The sequence below is a fragment of the Globicephala melas genome, chromosome 17 (genome assembly GCF_963455315.2).
Source record: "Globicephala melas chromosome 17, mGloMel1.2, whole genome shotgun sequence".
Classification (NCBI taxonomy): Eukaryota; Metazoa; Chordata; class Mammalia; order Artiodactyla; family Delphinidae; genus Globicephala; species Globicephala melas.
Genome location: NC_083330.1, coordinates 70,965,190 through 70,984,968, shown reverse-complemented (window position 1 = coordinate 70,984,968; position 19,779 = coordinate 70,965,190). Strand labels below are relative to the sequence as shown.

General features: G+C 46.8%; 1 protein-coding gene across 2 annotated transcripts in view; it reads left to right on the top strand.

Moving 5' to 3' along the window:
- KCNQ3 (potassium voltage-gated channel subfamily Q member 3) overlaps window positions 1-19,779 on the top strand; it is a 296,468-nt gene that overhangs the window by 259,230 nt on the left and 17,459 nt on the right. For both annotated transcript variants that reach the window (XR_009559518.1, XM_060287199.1), the window contains exons 9-11: window positions 3,797-3,823; window positions 18,189-18,391; window positions 19,295-19,397. Coding sequence is in view for 1 of the 2 variants with exons in the window: in XM_060287199.1 (XP_060143182.1) it covers window positions 3,797-3,823; window positions 18,189-18,391; window positions 19,295-19,397 (333 nt within the window). In the remaining variant the exon portion in view is untranslated. The remainder of the gene's footprint in view (window positions 1-3,796; window positions 3,824-18,188; window positions 18,392-19,294; window positions 19,398-19,779) is intronic.

Sequence of the window (19,779 nt, the reverse complement as noted above, 5' to 3'; positions counted from 1 at the left end):
CCCACCGCCCATATTCCAACCCACTCCATATGTTTAATGGCAAAAAAAAAAAAAAAAAAAAAGTAGCTGATAATACACTGGTGTGTCCTCACCTGCTTCCTAAAGGCTTTTTTATTTGATTTACTTTTTTGAAAGAACACTTTATTGAGGTATATTTCATATACTACAAAAGGATTTCACATTCCATAAAGGGTCCCCTTTTAAAGTAACAATCTGATAGGTTTTTAGTGTATTCATAAAGTTGGGCATTGATCGCCACCAGAATATTTTCATTACCCCAAAAAGAAGCCCTATGCCCTTTAGCAGTTACTCTTGGTTCCCTCTTCTCCCCCAGCCCTTTGCAAACCACTAATATTTTCTCTCTCAATTCTGCCTATTCTGCACATTTCATATAAAAATAAAATTTTATAATGTGATTTCTTTCATTTGTCATAATATTTTCAAGTTGCATCTATGTTGTCTTGTGTATCAGAACTTTATTCCTTTTATGGCTGAATAATACTCCATCATATATACCCCCACTGTATTTATCCATTCGTCAGTTGATGCATATTTGTGTTATTTCCACTTTTTGGCCCATGAACATTCAGGTACATGTTGTGTGGATATGTGTTTCCAGTGCTCTTGGGTGTATACCTAGGAGTGGAATAGGTAACTCTATGTTTAACTTTTTGAGGAACTGCCAGACTGTTTTCCATGGTGAAGGATGAAGTTGTGTAGTCCATTTCTACGAGTGGTGTCAGGGCTCCCCTGGTGGCGCAGTGGTTGAGAGTCCGCCTGCCGATGCAGGGGACGCTGGTTCGTGCCCCGGTCCGGGAGGATCCCACATGCCGCGGAGCGGCTGGGCCCGTGAGCCATGGCCGCTGAGCCTGCGCGTCCGGAGCCTGTGCTCCGCAACGGGAGAGGCCACAGCAGTGAGAGGCCCCGCGTACCGCAAAAAAAAAAAAAGAGTGGTGTCATATCAGTTTCCAGCAAGTGTAGTTCTTTGTTAATTTGCAAGTATATGTGTGTATGTATACACACGTGTACATACGTGTATGTATATACATGCATATTTGGGGCTAGCAGTGATGAGTGATGGTATTGCCTTTTTTGTTTTTCTTTTGTGATTACTTAAAATTATAAAATCGTTACTTTTGAATTGCAAAGAACCTCAGAGAGTGTCAAGTCCCACCCCAATTTCATATGAGAAGAAACTGAGGCCCCCCCCAGCAGCTCAGGTGCTTGCTCGAGGCCACACATCACGTTGGGCATAGCTGGGACCAAACCCAGGTCTTCTGATTTGCTGGCCAATGGAAACTGTGTAGCCCTAGTAGAAGTAGGCGGTAGGAGGCTGAGAAGGTACAGGAAGATGCTGGGGGGATGGGAGATTGTACGTCCTCATGCACAAGCAGAGAAGAGAGCAGACATTAAAAACCAGATGTTGCTTACCACCAACAAAAACACACGCACACGGATTTGTTCCCTAAAAGTGATAGTAGAATTGTCTATAGCTGCGCCGCCCAGTATGGTGACCACTAGTTACATGTGGCTGTTGAGCATCTATTACTAGTTACTGGGAATTGACTTGTTAATTTTCTTCCATCTTAATTTAAACAGCCATATGTGATGATTGATTAGCGGCTACCGTTGGACAGTGCGGCTTTGGAATCATGAGATATTAGAACTAAAGTGAAGCTGAGACTTAGGCCCAAGAAACAGAAGTTACTTGACCAAGAAGACCCAGTTAATTTATTGTAGAACCAGAACTTGTTCTTTTTATGACCAGGGTCAAGATTACTGGAGTGCTTAGAAATGGAGAAGGGGGACTATATGCTGTAACCCTTTGCTACGGCCAAATAATATTGGATCTGTTTTCCTACAGGCTCTCTCGTTTAATCTTTAGAATGTCCTGGGAGATAAGTAGAATGGGGAACTCCATTTTTCATTTTTCATAGCCATAAGCTTATAGGTGAAGAATCAGAGCATCAGTGAGATTAATCAGCTTGTCTAATGTCACCCAGCTAGTAAGAAATGGAGCGAAGATCGGAACCCAGGTCTTCTGCCAAAGCCCATTATATCTCTGGAAAGAAAGAGTTTTTTGGTTTTGTTTTTTTTTTGTTTTTTTGCGGTACGTGGGCTTCTCACTGTTGTGGCCTCTCCCGTTGCGGAGCACAGGCTCCGGACGTGCAGGCTCAGCAGCCATGGCTCACGGGCCCAGCTGCTCTGCGGCATGTGGGAGGTCACTGGCTTGCGGGGGGTGGGGGGGAAGTGGGGAGGTTGGGGAGTTCTGATGCTGGAGAGGGAGGCATGGCATCATTGTCCTGTAGCATGAGAAGGGAATGGAAGTGGTGCCTCTAATTCTTTTTTTAAATTGAAATATAGCTGATTTACAATATTGTGTTTCAGGTGTACAGCATAGTGTCTCAGTTATATAATTTTTCAGATGATTTTCCATTATAGGTTACTACAAGATCCTCCCTGTGCTATACAGTAAATCCTTGTTGCTTGTCTATTTTATGTATAGTAGGGTGTATCTGATAGTCCCATACTCCTAATTTATCCCTCCCTTTAGCACTGCCCCCCCCCCCAGAGCCCTCTGCTCCCATCCTGCCCTTGGCCCACTGCCTTGCCTTCTCCTTCTCCTCTTAGTGCCGTCCCTACTTTTCCTGGAGCCAAAAGTCAGAGCTTTTTCTGTCCACATGCTTCAGGAGGGGAAATAGGCCCAGAGGATGTGTCCAGCTCAAAGCCACACTAGAGCCACAGGCTGAGCTGACGCATGAACTAGAAAGCCTTAACTCTCCAACTGGTCCTTTTGCTCTTCTACCTCATGTTCTCTCCCCATTTCCCCCACCCGTGGATCCCAATGACAGTCCAGGTATTCATTCAGTATTTCCTGTGCACTTACAAAGTGCCAGGGTAGGGGGTGCTCAGATTTTAGAGCTGAGAGAAGCAGAGGCTCTGCCTCCGCACGACCACGTCATTCTAAGACAATGTGAACCAGTCCAATTCCACGTACGAAGATACTAGCTCAGCCTCAACCCTGGGAATTTAGATAGAAACACCAGGAGGAGCCCCTCCAGCTGGAACTTAAAGGAGGAGTAAGCCTGTTCTAGGCAGAGCCTGAGCGAAGTCTCAGTTGTGAATGTGTGTAGACTGCATGTGGCCTCGTGGTTAGAAGTGTGGGCTCTGGAGCCAGATCATCTAGGTCTGAATCCTGACTCGGCTGCTTCCTGGCTATGAGACCTTGAGCAATTTACTGAATCTCTCTGTGTCTCAGTTTTCTCATCAGGAAAATGGGGGTGATAATAATACTTACCTCATAGGGTTGCTAGTGATGATTAAATACGTGAAAAGCACTTAAAAGAGTGTCTGCCTACTAACTACCGCACACTAAACATTAGTGACGATGATGTCGACTGTAATGATGGTGGTGACGGAGTGATGGGGTGTGTGGCTGCTAAGTTATGAAATTCCTGGTTTCCTGATCTGTCCCCACTGCTAAACAGATCACCTGAACCCAGCACAAGGTGTGGGGCAGCAACCATTTTGGGGATGAATAAATGAATAAATGGCTGAGAAGAACCTTGGAGTTCAGAGCCAGACCTATTAGATCACAGGAGGGGTCTGCGGTCTGGCTGGGGAAACCCATGTCATTCACTGGTTCTCCTCCACATGTACCATCTTGTCCCAGAGCTCCACCCTGCTCCTTGATTTTCATCAAAGGGAAGCTTGGGGACAGATTTTGGGGAGAGGGGGAGCTGTTACATGTAATTTATGCTGTGTTTATTTTTTTTTCTCCCCTGTCTCCTCACAGGAAGGAACAGCTGGACGCAGCAGCCAGGTATGTTTGTGATTATGAAGCCTCTTCTTCCCACCACTGTGTCGGGACAGAGGGTCCAGTTGTGTACACTGTAGGGCCCCTGGGCAGTCATGCAGGTCGTGAGATAGAGTTTGGGGGTTCACTGCTGTTGCTGGCCACCATTTTCCTCTGCCAATTTCATGTTAATTTACTCAGGAACAACTTAATTGTGATCATAGCAGCAGCCACATTTTGAGTGTTTCTCCTCTGTGTCTGGAGTCGTGCATGTATTACCTCATGTGGTCCTCACATCCACAGTGAAAGATCAACTCTCGTGTCTTCATTTATGGATTGAGGAGACTGGGGCTCAGAGACGTTGAGTTACTCCGCCTGGGTCACACAGCTACTGAGGAGCAAGACCAAAATTCAAACTCAGGTCTGAATATTAAGACCATGTTATTTCCATTATATCTTGCTTCGTTTGCTTCTTGGGCTCACAGACGGTTTTTCGAAAAGTAAATCAAGACTATAATTCATGATCCCCAGTAAACCATGCTCACTACAGGCTGCTGCAGAAGCAGGTTGAGCTTCTGCATGAGTCCTCTCTCTTCCTTTTGGTTCCATCTAGAGATGTCACAGTATCAGGGAAACTATGGACCCTGCTCGAGATTGTAAAGGAGGACCATCTCTCGCAAACAGTTTAACTGTTTGTATATAAGTCATCCCTCTATATCCACAGGGGATTGTTTCCAGGACCCTCAAGGATACCAAAATCCGCAGATGCTCAAGTCCCTTGTATAAAATGCCAGAGTGTTTGCATATAACCTATGCGCATCCTTCTGTGTACTTTAAATCATCTCTAGATTAGTTATAATACCTAATACAGTGCAAGTGCTATATCAGTAGTTGTAAACACAACATAAATGCTCTGTAAATCGTTCCCCGTATGTGGCAAATTCAACTTTTGTGTTTTGAAACTTTCGGAAAAATTTTTTTCGAATATTTTTGATCCTCACCTGGCTGAACCTGTGAATGCGGGACCTGCAGATATGGAAAAGCCACCTGCATTTATAAATAGAAATAATTATATGTGTAAATATACATTACATATATAACATAGATTTAAAGTATTATTGTTGACAAAGTACTTGTAAAGCCTCCCAGTCAATCTCCTGGACACCAACTCAGCTGTTGTCCTTCTAGAGCTGACAGATTGGGCAGAGGAGGTGGTGGGACCCTGGACCATCTGTATGGGAACCCCTTAATCCTGCCTGGAAGGAACAGACAGCACCAGTTAACTCACAGACAAAGACACAGTTTGGACTTTGTCCCTCCTTTATGCAGACTTTCAAATGGAAGGAGCATTGCGTGGTCGGAACCAGTCCAGACTCCAGAGGGCATTTGGGGAGATTGTAAAGGAGGGCTGACCACTGACAGTGACAGTGTCAGGAGACATTTGCTAGAGGACCTGCAGCACCTCATGTCTCACAGAGGCAGAGCGGGAAGATGCCTCAGAGATCCTCCTCTGGATGCTTTTACAGAAATGAGTCCCCCCAAGAGGGCAGGCTCACCCCAAGTTACAGAAATCATGAGCTCGAGGGGTTACGTGATCTCAGGACTCCCCATGGAGTTCTCTTTCCCCCTCATCTCATGACTGAGGGGGTTTTAAATCATGCAGGTGTTGACACTGCAAGTGAATTACTGCATTGACCTTTATATCCTTTTCTATGGAGACGCGAACAGAATTTAGCCAAATTGGAATGTATGAGCAAAATACCGCTGTGCACTGGACTAGGCAGTTTGGTTTAACTTGGGCTTAGGTAGATGCATTTTGCAGCTTTGCTGGGCGTGCTTCTCCAGTTACTGAAAACGGGCTCTGAAATCTGCTCATCAGCTTACTCATGCCTCTGTCAGGAGCTCTCCACTCTGCCAGGGGCACATACAGAGGGAAAGGACATTCCATGATTTCTTGGGGTTAGAGTCGCGGGGTGTTTTCTGGCTCATCCTCTTCAGGAAGAGCTACGTCAGTTACATAAGCCACTCAGCCTCCCTCATCCAGGCTTGGGTGCAGCACTTTTGACTTGAACAACGAATAGGTTTGGCTGATAGATTGGCAGGGGAGATGGCAGGCGTGATTGTAGCCGTGAAGCTTGGAGGCGGTGCCGGAGATCTGGAGGAAGGATGGGTGAATTGTCGACAGAGGAATCAATTCTTTGACCGAAGAAGGCAGGGAGCAAGGAGACCAGAGAATGGTCAGCAATGTACGTGTGCGTTCGATGAATACTCACTGGTATACCATTAGCTTCTTCAACAGGCTGCCAGCTGGCTGGTGTTTCTATCTTACTTTATTATTATTTCTAAATAGGCAGAATCAGATTTGGAGTTCATCTTTTTGACACCTTCTAACACAGGTGGCCCACACATCTGTTTGTCAGCCCAAGGAAAGAGTTATATCCTCTTTAACTTAACAGCTCCTGGTTCTCTGTTGGGATAAGGAAAGGAACATTTTGGGCTTCCCTGGTGGCGCAGTGGTTGAGAATCTGCCTGCCGATGCAGGGGACACAGGTTCGTGTCCCAGTCCGGGAAGATCCCACATGCCGCAGAGCGGCTGGGCCCGTGAGCCATGGCCGCTGAGCCTGCGCGTCCAGAGCCTGTGCTCCGCAACGGGAGAGGCCACAACAGTGAGAGGCCCGCGTACTGCAAAAAAAAAAAAAAAAAAAAAAAAAATGAACATTTTAGTCAGCTTGTTGGAAAGAGCTCATACCTGTAGTTTCTTATAAAGCTAGTGCGTGTTCCCACCACCCCCCCGCAAAGGGTCAAGAGAGCTGAGCTTCTTTGGTCCCAAGGATGGGACTGTCTTGACTGATTTGATTTTATGCAGGCTTGTTTGAGGAACAGAAGCCCCCTGACTTCCTACAATGGCTGGGAGGTTGGCTTTGATCACTGTATGCTTCCTTCTCGGGACCTATAACTCTGAGAAGGAAGAGAGCCAGCTTCCGTTGTGGGCTTGGTAGGGGCTGAGCAGTTTCCATAGATCGTCTTAATTAATTCTTGTAAAGATGGAGACAGTTGACAACCACCGCCTCACCCCTTCTTACCTAGTTTAGATGCCCCACTCATGGTGCCCTTAAGTAGGACTCAGCACTTCCCCTAAGGAAGCGTTTACTTTATTTTTTTTATAAATTTATTTATTCATTTATTTTTGGCTGCATTGGGTCTTCGTTGCTACGTGCGGGCTTTTCTCTAATTGTGGCACAGGGGGGCTACTCTTCGTTGCGGTGCGCGGGCTTCTCATTGCGGTGGCTTCTCTTGTTGTGGAGCATGGGCCCTAGAGCACGTGGACTTCAGTAGTTGTGGCTCGTGGGCTCAGTAGTTGTGGCTCGCGGGCTCTAGAGCGCAGGCTCAGTAGTTGTGGCGCACGGGCTTAGTTGCTCTGCAGCATGCGGGATCTTCCCCGACCAGGGCTTGAACCGTGTCCCCTGCCTTGGCGGGTGGGTTCTTAACCACTGCACCACCAGGGACGTCCTGCATTTACTTCATATACAGTCAAAACTTTTAAAATTCCCTCTTCCTCTCTACGAGTTTGATAGGGCTAACACTGTGCCTGAAATGTAGGATGTACTCCATAAATTTGCTGAATGTATAAATAAATGATTTAGTGAAAGAGATATTGTACAATCGTATTCCTTAGGAGGAAATTGAGCTCAAGCGTGTATGTAACTTAGACCTAAGCCAAGGACAGAAATAGCCAAGATGAGGACTTCAGATATAGGTCTGTCTGACTGCATCAGGCCATACAGGCTGAGTCCCACCACAGCACAGCTGGTCATCATGCCATCCTTGTCCTCCAGGAGAGAAGAGTGAGGTCAGTTCATCTCGCAGACTCTTGATCCTGGCACGTGTTCTCTCTCGGCCAGGAACTCTTACCTCTTTGTTCCACTTGCTCCTTCACTTCATCTGAGACACTGCCAAACGTCACCTCCTGTGACAGACCCTCCTTGCCTCTCCGGCTGAGACAGACTCCAGAGTCAGACTATCAGACTTCAAAACCTGGCCGCTCTGCTTATGAGCTGTGTGATCTTGAGCAACTTCTGCAACCTCTCTGTGTCCTCACGTCCTCATACGTGGAAGGGGACAATAATAGTCCTAACCTCATAGGCTGCTTGGAATGACGCCTGTGGTCCGGCAGAAGTAAACGCTCACTAGAGATTAGTTCTGCTCATTTGGGGTGTTACTCATCCACGAGATTTGGAAACATGGGAAAAATAATCCTTTTAGGAAACCAACACAGAAAAATATATAGGTTCTCACTCTTCCAACAGTGTGTGAGTCTGCGTGTCCTCGGAGCACCAGCTGCAAGTGTTCTGGAATCGTGCTCATAGATCTCCAGACATGCTGGATCAGAGGAAACAAATAGATCCTTGAGCTCAGCAGAGCTAACTTTGCAAACCTGTCCAGATGAGAGTGAAGCAGATCAATATATCAGGGTTATTTTAAAATCACAATGTTCTTCCTACAGCCCAGGAGTCAGTCCTATCATGACCCTACCTCCTGGTCCCTGCTTTATCCACCATTTTCCTTCCTCAGCCCAGACAGTCCGTTAGGAACCACCAGCCCCCTAGCCCTCGGCTGCCTCATCACAGAAGTTGGACCAAGGGATTCCAGAGCCACTTCCTGTGTGTTGTGAGTTTGTGGCCACAGTAGCAGAATTGGTCCCGCATCGTTTTGCCACATTAGATAATGTGAGTTACAGGCCACTTGGAGGATTTTTTTTTTTTTTTTTTTTTGCGGTACGCGGGCCTCTCACTGCTGTGGCCTCTCCCGTTACGGAGCACAGGCTCCGGACGCGCAGGCTCAGTGGCCATGGCTCATGGGCCCAGCCGCTCCGCGGCATGTGGGATCTTCCCGGACTGGGGCATGAACCCGTGTCCCCTGCATCGGCAGGCGGACTCTCAACCACTGCGCCACCAGGGAAGCCTCTTGGAAGATTTTTTGACAGTATGATTTGGGCACATTGCCAAACCTTTGTGCCTCAGTTTTCTCATCTATATAATGGTTATAGTAAGAATACCTACCTCCTAGGGCTATTGTAAGGATTAAGTGTGAACAGAGCCTTAACCTGGCAAATACTACATAAGGTTTGCTTTTATTATTATTACTGTCATTATCCTGATTGACACCCACATTTCTGGGTTTTCTGTGCCGAGGATCTTTTCCACATGCTGTAAGGCCAGCTTAGGAGTCAGATCAGCATAGGTTTGAATCTTAGCTTGGCAATGGTTTTCCCCTCCCTCCCTTCCTTCCTTCCTTCCATAACCCAAACATTAAGAGCCCTGCTTTGCCTCAGGCCCTAGAGATTCCCAGGGAATTGGGACTCACAGTGTAATGGGGAAGGCACTCACAGTCTGATGGGGGAGGTGGATATGTCAACCAAAAAAGAACAATGTAGTGTGGAGGGTGCTGGTATGGGGATATTACAGAGAAGGCGAGCAGAGGAAGGGAAATCTAAGTTCTACCTGGAACAACACATCAGGAGAGGATCCCTGAGGTGCTTTCCTTTGACTTGACTGTTAAGGGCTGAGTGGCTTTACATGGGGCTGAGGGAGGGATTAGGGCTCTAATTTTGTTCCTTCCCTCCTTCGTTCTTCCATCCTTCAAACTAACAAGCATTGAGTCCCTAGGCCTGTAATCTTTCCATGGGCCATCTATTTCTGTATGAGAAATCCCTAGAAACGCCAACTCATTAGGTCAGTAAAGAAGAGCATGCAGAGAAAAATGTGCAAAATGCCTAAATAAATGAGTCTTCGTTTCTCTATAGAGGAATTTATATCGTAGCTAGAAACAAAGGATGTGAGTTCTCCTAGCTCTACCGTGAAGTACCAGGATGCTGACGACCACTCCATTTTCATTGTCATCTAATTCCCAATTAAGATCTCTCGTTTTAATGAAAAACAAACATAGGCGAGATAGCGACTTTCATTCATAGTTTTTTCTCAGAGAGAAAAGCAGGGCACCAAAGCCTCAAAGGTTTCGCACGTGGATGGTGACAGATTTTTATTCTCTCTGTGCTTTCTCTGCCTTTTTCAGGGTAGACCATGGTGCTGAGGGAGCCTCTAAAAGGGGACTGCTGGTCTTGTGTAGGCTCTACCTTTCCCATGTGTAAAGAGGGAAGGAAGAAAGAATGAAAAAGAGAAGGGACAAAATCAGGGCTTTAACTCCTGTAGGTGGGATTGGCTGCTCTGTGCCGGTTACCCAGTTTGTGCTCATTGAGCTGAACAAACAGAACAAGACAGATTGACCATTTCTTCAAAAGACTCTTCTGTTGGCTGCAGTGACACTGTACTCTTGGCTGCAGTGACACTGTACTCTTGGCTGCAGTGACACTGTACTCTTGGCTGCAGTGACACTGTACTCTTGGTTTATCCATCATCCAACTATCCATCATCCATCCGTCATCCGTCCATCTGTCCATCATCCGTCCATCTGTCCATCCACCCATCCATCATTCGTAATACATCATCCATCATCCACCCATCCATCATCCATCATCCATCCATCATCGTCCATCTGTTCATCCGTCCATCCACCTATCCAATGAATATTTATTAAGACCCTCCTGTGTACCAGAAGCCCTTTTAGGGAATATAGCTATGAATAAGAAAGATAAGGTCCCCAACTATTTATTTGACAGGACGCCTCTCAGTCTTCCTAAAAGTAACTTGTCCCAAGCTCAAATTTTGTTTTTTTGTTTTTTTAAAAAAACATATTTATAGCTTATCCAGGACACACATGTCCAACAAAGATGGCATAAGGAGGCAGAGAATATAGTCAGGTTGGTCCCAAGCAAAGTTGTTTACTAAGCACTGTTTGCCTCTGATATTTTTTAACCTTACCTATTGGGTTGTCTCCCTTCCAACTTCTCTCTGATATCACAGCTTCACTGACACCTCCCCCCCACGATCTCATCTTATTCTGTATCCTGGATGGGAAGGGCAAGAATTGTATTTAAAAGTACTCCTAAGGTTCTCTTTGTATTTTGTTCATATGAACACTTTTATGAGTTTTTAATGTGCAAACGTGGGCCCAAGAGCTGAGTGTGAGAGTAGAGACAAAAGAGAGTTTAATTGAATTGGAAGTGAGAAGAATCTAGACTGGAACAGAGGAGGACTCAACCCTGGAGGAAGTATATAAGGAGGAGAAATGGGAAGGGAGAGGAGGATATACCGCAGGAAGGTATAACCACTGAGAAATTTTCCCAATGGAGAGAGTCTAAATGATTTTTTAATTTTAATTTTTTTAATTTTAAGTTTCTTAAAACAAATTTACATGGTTCATTAGTCAAAATAATATAGAGGCAAACAGTAAAACATCTTAGTACAACTTCCATCCCTGTCTACCCCACTCCACCCTCCTACCCCCCATAAATAATCTTTTTCAGTTTTTAGGTATCTTTCCAGTGTTTCTTTAGCACATACAAACCAAAATTTATTTATATTTTTATATTCCAAATTCCAAAAGTATTTTAAGAGTGACGTCTAATATTCAACCTAAGTTGTTTGAGTTGTGAGGCAAATCCTCACCATCTACTAAGATCCGCTTCACACCACAGTCTTGTATCAAGTGTGTATGTGTGTGAAGACAAGGGACCGCCAAACTCAACTTCTGATTTCTTCTCCAAACCTGTTTTGCTCCTTTTGCTCAACTGAAAACAAAATGGCATCACTGTAAAAAAGAAATCGTGTCCCCACCCACCCATTTGTGTAGCCAGAAACCCAGGAGTGGTGCCTTACCTGCCTCTTGCCCTCATGGCCACACAGAATCCGTCAAGGAAGACTGTTGTGGTTTTTCTCCAGAATAAATGTCCAAGTGCTGGTCTCCTCCTTCCCACTGCAGTCGCCCAAGTCCAAGCCACCAGCTTAGGAAACTTCAGTGGCATCTTCTTTGGTCTTTCATTGTTTCCTGGCTTTCCTCCAATCCATTCTCCATGGAGCAGCCACGGTGTTCCCTTTGTTGTTGCCTTTTTTTTTTTTTTTTGCGGTAAGCGGGCCTCACTGCTGTGGCCTCTCCCATTGCGGAGCACAGGCTCCGGACGCGCAGGCTCAGTGGCCATGGCTCACGGGACCAGCCGCTCCGCGGCATGTGGGATCTTCCCAGGCCAGGGTACGAACCCGTGTCCCCTGCATCGGCAGGCAGACTCCCAACCACTGCGCCACCAGGGAAGCCCGGTGTTCCCTTTTTTAAAAAAATTTTTTTATTGTGGTAACATACACATAAAATTTACTGTCTTAACCATTTTTAAATGTACATTTCAGTACCGTTAAATATATTCATATTGTTGTGCAACCAATCTCCTGAACTTCTTTGTCTTCTAAAACTGAAACTCTGCGCCCATTATACACCAGCTCCCCGTTTCCTCCTCCCTCCAGCCCCTGAAAACCACCATTCAGCTTCCTGCTTCTGCAGGTTTGACTGCTTTAGACACCTCATATGAGTGTAATCATACAGCATTTGTCTTTTGGCGACTGGCTTATTTCACTGAGCATAATATCCTCAAGGTTCATCCATGTTGTAGCACGTGTCAGAATTTCCTTCCTTTTTAAGGCTCCATCGTATGTTTATACTGCGTTTTGTTTATTCATTCATTCTTCCATCCACGGACATTTGGGTGGTTTCCGCCTTTTGGCTGTTGTGAACAGTGCTGCTATGAACATGTGAATTCTTTTTAAAAGCAAAGTTGATATCCTCTTTCCTTCTTAGAACTCTTTGGGTGTCTCCAGGTAGACCTAGAATAAAATAGAAATTCCTATTTTCCTCTTCCTATTTTTGAATTCTATTTCTAAAAATCCCTGACCCACCTGGCCTCTGATCCCATCTTGCCCTTTGTCCCCCATTCACGTATTTTTGGTCACGTGTGCTCCCTTCAGTGTCATAAACCAGCCCTCACACCCTTTGCACCCACGTGCGAGTCTTCTGCCTGGAGAGGTCTCACTCCTTTTCTTTGAAGTCTTGCTTCTTCTTACTCTTCCAGTCTCAGCTTCCATGTCTGGAGCCACCATTATCTTGAACCTGAACCACTGAAACTGGTTCTCTGATTGTTCTTCCCATCCACCCGAGGCCTTCCCTGACCACCCTACCTAAGGGGACCGCATGATATTCTCTGTTACTGCGCTCTCTTTGTTTCCTGGTGTTGACTGAAAAAAAATGCACAACCTAGAAGTTAAGAATTACTTTTTATTCGGCAGACTTTCTGAGGACTTAAGCCCTGGATGCAGCCTCTCAGATCGCTCTGAGGGACCGTTCCAAAGAGCATCCAGGATATATAGGAGTTTCTGCCACAAAGACCGGGTGGTCAGAACATCGAAAGTTTACTGTTCATTAAAGAAACCCTGGCATCTCAGGTTAAGGAATCTAGCGCTTTTCTATGTATGGGAAGATGCAAAAGTCTGGGCTCACTGAAATCATTGCACTATAGGCACCTCAGCTCTCCAGGGCCAGTATCTGGTACTTTCTCATCCTGAAGCCCCTCAGAGTGCACCCTGGGGGGCATCGTGTTTCTATCCTGAGCTCCCTCAGGGTTCACCTTTGGGGCGGCTGTAATGTGATGGCCTGATGGCTGCAACATCCTTTGTTTACTGATCTGGCAGGCAACATTTTCTTCATTGACACTGGTCAGATTTCCAACAATACATATATCTGTTTGCCTAGTGTGTGATTTCTTGACCTTATTGTAAGCTCACTGGAGGCTGTAAACCACGTCTGTTTTAGTCACAACTATTACCTTAGCAAGTTACTAAGAGCCTAGCATTTTCAAGATGTAGAACACATTTTTGTGGAATAAATACATAACATTAGCTCTATTTTACAGGTGAAAAAAAAAACGGAATCAGAAAGAGTTAACGCCTTACCCAAGTTAAAAAATACTACCTGCAGGGCAGCGATCTGAACCCAGTTCTCTTCTCCCAAAGGCAACACTCTTTCCACTCTACAGCACATCCTCCCTCAGCTGAAGTTGGGTTCATTTTCTTAATCAGAAGGTCAAATATTATTATTCCTTCCTTCTTTCACCCAACATCGTAACAGTGTTTTCAGTGCTTACTATGTGCCAGGCACTGTGTTAGATGCTGGCTCGTTAGACAAAGTACAGTTTCTGAACAGATAGCTTACGCTTTTGGTTTCTTATGCTCAGCTCCGTTGACTTTTTGGGTGGGATAAGTTTTTGCTGTGGGGCCACCCTGTGTGCATTGTAGGAAGTTTAGCAGCATCCCTGGCCTTGACCCACTAGAAGCCAGTAGCACTCTTCAAGTGATGTCAATCAAGTGCGATTCCAGACATGCCATTGGGGGCAAAATGAGAGAGAGAGTCCCTCGAAAGTCAGAGATTTCATTATGGTGGCCAAGCGCCATGGTTGAGAAAAGTCTTTAAGAAAGCACAGTGAGGGCTTCCCGGGTGGCGCAGTGGTTGAGAGTCCGCCTGCCATGCAGGGGCACGACGGGTTCGTGCCCCGGTCCGGGAAGATCCCACATGCCGCGGAGCGGCTGGGCCCGTGAGCCATGGCCGCTGAGCCTGCGCGTCCGGAGCCTGTGCTCCGCAACGGGAGAGGCCACAACAGTGAGAGACCCGCGTACCTCAAAAAAAAAAAAAAAGGAAGCACAGTGAATGGATATCTAACTGGACCAAGAGTGCAAGTGTGCCTCGGGACTGATATTTGGACGAAGTTTCAGACAAAAAGTCGGTCTTTTGGATAAAAGAAGGGATAAAGGTTTTCCTAGATACAGGTCACCATTTGTGCCAAGGCTGGGAAGTGTGAAATCAGGGAACTGCGTGGAGCTTAACACAACTTAGAGTTCCCTGGGGCAGGAGCCCCGGGCAGGGGCTGAACAACTTTGCCAGGAAAGAATAGCCTTGACTTTACTTTTGCCATCCTTAGTCTCTATTTCCAGTTTTCCCAATTCGTGTTTGGAAGTCATTTGTCTGCACTTAACAAATCAGGGAACCCGGCTTTCCAAGGGGATCTGATGTCAACTTCAAGGAGAGCTTTTCTTGCGAGACCCAGCATAGCCTCCAGACACACAGCCTGAATCATGCACTAGAAATCCATACGGAGAAGGGCAGAGATGGGTTTTGAGTTTCAAGGATGAACTTTGCCTTGCGTTTGATTACCCTTTGGGGTCTTGGATTTCAGGCAACACAATTAAGACGTAAGCTGATCACCCACTTTGCTGGAGAAAGAATTCCGCTAAGCCTCTTAGGCTCAATGGCCGTAATTCAGAGCCGAGGTTCCTGACTCGTGCCCGACACATCTGGATTCCTAATGCTGTCAGAATCCCTCTCTCATAAAACGATCTCTGTGACCAGTGGGGTATTAAGTGAACATAGCCAAAGCAATTCAGACTGTTAGAAGTTGCAGTGAAACATTTAAATGCCAAACAAGCGAATCCTAAATCCCAACGGAGATAGAACCAAGAGAGTTCTCTCATTATCTGATAGTCAGCAGTTATCCTGAGATTTCAAATCAGGACAAAGTGGCCGCCATTACTTTTTTTACTTTTGTCTTGCTTAGTTTAAAATTAAGCTTCTCATACACTTATCTCCTGCCCAGGTCAAGTTCTGTGACAGTGGTGAGTGTTTGAGACTAGCATTGAGAAGAAGTACTGTAAAATAATACATAAATCCTGAGAACTCATCTCAGTTCATTAAAAAAAAAAAAAAAAAAAAAACACTTTTTTGTGGCTCAGGAAATTTTATCCATCCTTTTCACACTCGTTAGCTTTCTACTGCTTCTGTAGGAAGAGGATTATTTACCGAGATAATGGTGACAGCCAGCATTTATTGAAAGCTTCTCACATCCGCATCCCAGACAGTCAGCTAAGCACTTTACACGTATTCCCTCGCTTAACCCTTCCACAGCCACATGTAACATGGGCTGGCCCTCATCATTGTGCCCGTGAAGGAGCTGAGGACCAGACGGCATGAGTTCTGTGTCCTAGGTTACATGTTTTTTAGGACGTGTCCCCTCAGGCCAGTTTTGCCCCAGAGTCCTGACCATCAGGCTGTGCTGAGCAAGGCTGTGGGGTGGGTTCAGAGAGAACCAGGCAGGACTTTCTTTGCCAGGACTACACAGTCGAGTGGGGCGGGCGGGTGTGGGAGTGTACAGCCTCTACCCTGTGTACCAGACACAGAGACGGAGAAAAACACAGCCTGTCTTTGGAACAGATGGGGAGAACTCAGTTTCCAAGAGGGGACCCTTGGGCAGTTTTAAAGGGAAGATGGGAATGAGGTCAACTGAGAAGGCAAGGAAGGGCATGGCTGAGTGCACCAAGGCATGCAGGAGGGGACGTGGGGATGGGCAAGGGGCTTGGTACTGATGGAATGATGGATCTGCTTGGCGGTATAGCAAGACAGGTAGGCAGGGGCCAGGAAGCAGAGGGCCTGAGAAGTGACTGACCTCAAGTCCCCTTCTCCCTTAGCTCATGGCTAGGAAAGCCTTCTCTGTTCAGTTGACATCCTGCCTTGTTTAGTATTTTGAGCCCCTGGACCCTGATTTATTCTCATTAGTCATTTACCTAGTACCGGTCAGGAAACCACTCTGAGAACTTTGACCAGCTCAGGAAAGATGGCGTCATCTGAGTACTGGCATTTCTCTGAATCTACTCTGGGCATGTACATGTATTCATGTAACAATGCCGGGCGAGAGACAACTGTCCAGAAGGAGTCAGGTGTAACAATTACTCATCCACTTGTTCGTTCATTCATTAATGAAATACTTCTTAGTGGCTTCTCTATGCCAGGCTGAAGACAAGAAGCATTACAGACATTATCATATGTAATGCTCCCCAAATCTCTCCTAAGCAAAGTGTTGTTAGGCCCACTTAACCGATGAGGACCCGGTGCTCAGAGAGCGTAAGGCACCTGCTCGGCACGAGGTGCTCCCACCTCTGCAGCTCCACCGCCAGGACCTCCTCACCACCCCAAGCCACAGAGATGGCAGCAGCTTCTGGCTCTCATAACCAGACGCAGACTGTAGAAATACTCAGTTATCTAAGGCTGACGCAAAGCTGACTTGACCACCCATAGTCATATTCATTTGTTCACTCATTTCTCCCACAAGTACATGCACACCTGCTGGGTACCAAGCCCCGTGTGGGTGATGGAGAGAACGCAGCTGAGCTGAGTGTACTGATGTGTGAAACAAGCACTATGGGTCTCTCTGGTCTGTACCACACGAAAGGACTTCCCTCCTGTGCCCACTCAGGTGAGGGGCAGAGGCTAAGAGACAGAGGGAGAAACTACTATTTATAGAGCACCGACTGTATCCCAGGCTCCATGCCAAATCCTTGACAGGCATGATCCCACTGCAACCGAGTGAAGTGGGACGTGTTTATCCCTATTTTAAAGGTGAGGTAACTGAGTCTGGTTAAGGTCACAGGTTTGCCCGAGGACACCTAGATGGTTTCTGCACCAGGGCAACTTTCTGTTGGACTCATTAACTGTTTTTTGTGCCAAGAAGACTTTTGGCAGTACAATGAAGTCCCGGGACCCTTTCTCAGAATAACAACTTTGAATCCATAAATAAAAGGCAGACAGTTACAAAAGAAACTGATAATGTTGAAATGTAATTACCAAAATATTTAAACTTTTGAGATGCAGTCGTATACGTGCTTCTTTGTGTTGAATCTAATGGCATGATGTAGTGGCAGGTTGAATACTACCATAATTTCAAAGCAGTGACGAGCATGGCAATACCTGGAGATAACAGGATATAAAATGACCTGTGATTTCTGTTGTGGAAAGTCACAGGACATGGCTGGGGCATTAAGGATATTACTGGGGTTTATTCATACATTCATAATTGAAAGACATGCTAATTTTCAGTTTGAGATTAGTGAATTAAAATCTAATTAGTAAATTAAAAATGCAGTGTTTTTCCCATTCAAGCTCATGGACCTCCCCCAAAGTTCTGTCCATGGCGGGGTGTCTGTGGACACCAGGTTAGGGTACTTGCTTTATGTCATTCAGTTCTGTTCAAGGAACACTTGATAAAGCTTCGCCTCTGTGAGTCACTATCTGGGCACCACGGAGCGGTACAAGGGAAGTTATTGATGCAGAGGAGATGGGAGCTGCTACAGGCTGGCATTTTATATCCTGGATCTCGTTTACGCTGCACTTAAGCATATGAAGAAACTGAAACTCAGAGAAACGCGCCTGAGGTGTAATAGCTAGTCGGTTGTAGAGCTAGGATCTGAACCAAGCCCTGTCCCATTCCAAGCCGCTCAATCAGATTGAGCCCTGGAGGCGCGAGTCCCACTCCCGCGTGGAAGAGGATGTGTGCGTCTTTATGGAGAGGGACGGGAAATTACGAAAGCCTGCACTCAAGGAGGAAAATTGTTCACTTTTGCTTATTTTGTAGCCAAAAGCTGGGTCTCTTGGATCGGGTTCGCCTTTCTAATCCTCGTGGTAGCAATACTAAAGGAAAGCTATTTACCCCTCTGAATGTAGATGCCATAGAAGAAAGTCCTTCTAAAGAACCAAAGCCTGTTGGCTCAAACAATAAAGAGCGTTTCCGCACCGCCTTCCGCATGAAAGCATACGCTTTCTGGCAGAGCTCTGAAGGTAACGCCCTTCCTCTTCCTCACCCTGTCTCCTCCCTGTCACCTCCTCCCACCCTCTTCCTTCCTCCCCTCCCTCCCTCCCTTCCTTCCCTGTGGAAGAACCCTGCAGTCTACAAAGTAGCCCTTTCCTGCTGCCCTGCATCAGCGTCTCACTTGTCTTATCCTCAGCCCCTGGGCTGTGATAGGTCCCTGCACTCACTCCAAGAGCAGAGGGCCCACGTTAGCTGTTCTCCTGGGCCAGGGTCACCACATGTGTCTGCACATCCCCTCCAGGGAGCCTTGGGACATACCGCCATGGATCCTAAGGGGGGCCCTGATGAGTGCATTGCCATGGAGGTCACCTCGAAGGATGGAAAGGGGCCCGGTGCAGAGTGATCTGGACACCTGGGGAACTCAGCACCCCCAGGGGTGGGAGGAGGTGTTGGAGAAGTGCCCCATGGGGGCTGTAGGAGCAACACATCTGTGTGCCCCTTTCACTTACGAAAAGGGAGGATGAGTAGGGCTCAGAAAGTGACCACCCCCCAAGTCAAGGTCACAAGGATAATGACTGACAGAGCAAGAATCCAAACCCGGGTCTGTCTGATAAACACCCACGTGTGTCCCTTGGCTGCCTCCAAAGGGCCACTCCGGAACCCTGGAATTCACATCACCTCCACCCTAGCCTTCTGCCCCAGCAACAGTCCTGACCTACAGGCACCTCTGACTCAGACATCTGGATAACGGAAGGGAGATGAGGAGAGGGTCTGAATGACGGAATGACGTCACAACTGGAGGACGCATCGGGGTTTCTGAAATGGGAATGGAGATGCAGGAGGCTGAGTTTGGATGGCTCTGACCGAACCAGGTCCCCGAGCCTTTCCGAGTACTGTGACCTGCCCTTGACATGTGTCTCCTTCCCTCCCAGATGCCGGGACGGCCGACCCCATAGCGGAGGACAGGGGCTACGGGAATGACTTCCTCATCGAAGACATGATCCCCACCCTGAAGGCCGCCATCCGAGCCGTCAGGTAACGCCCCCTCCTCCCTGCCTGTGGGCCTCCCGAGGCCCCAGCTCAGCTCCACAGGGTGCGGTTTTGTAAAGTGCTCTTGGGCTTTGGGAAGGTGGGCAGAAGATCCCTCAGGTAACCCCTGAGTCAAGTCCAGAGACTATGTCAGTTCTAAGGGAGCGGCTGCATTAGCAGGTCATCCTGGGAGACCCTTGCTCTCCGTTTTATAAAAATGCTTCCACAGGCCCCTGACAGTGTTTCCGACTGTCACCCTCTTGTCTGGCTTCGGCCACCATTTATTTTAAAGGATGTTGGGGAGGCAGGCAGGGGTGTATTGACATGGAGTTTTCTTTTATAAGGCTTCTCACTCAAAATAGCTTTTCTTCTGCCTGTCTTCATCCAT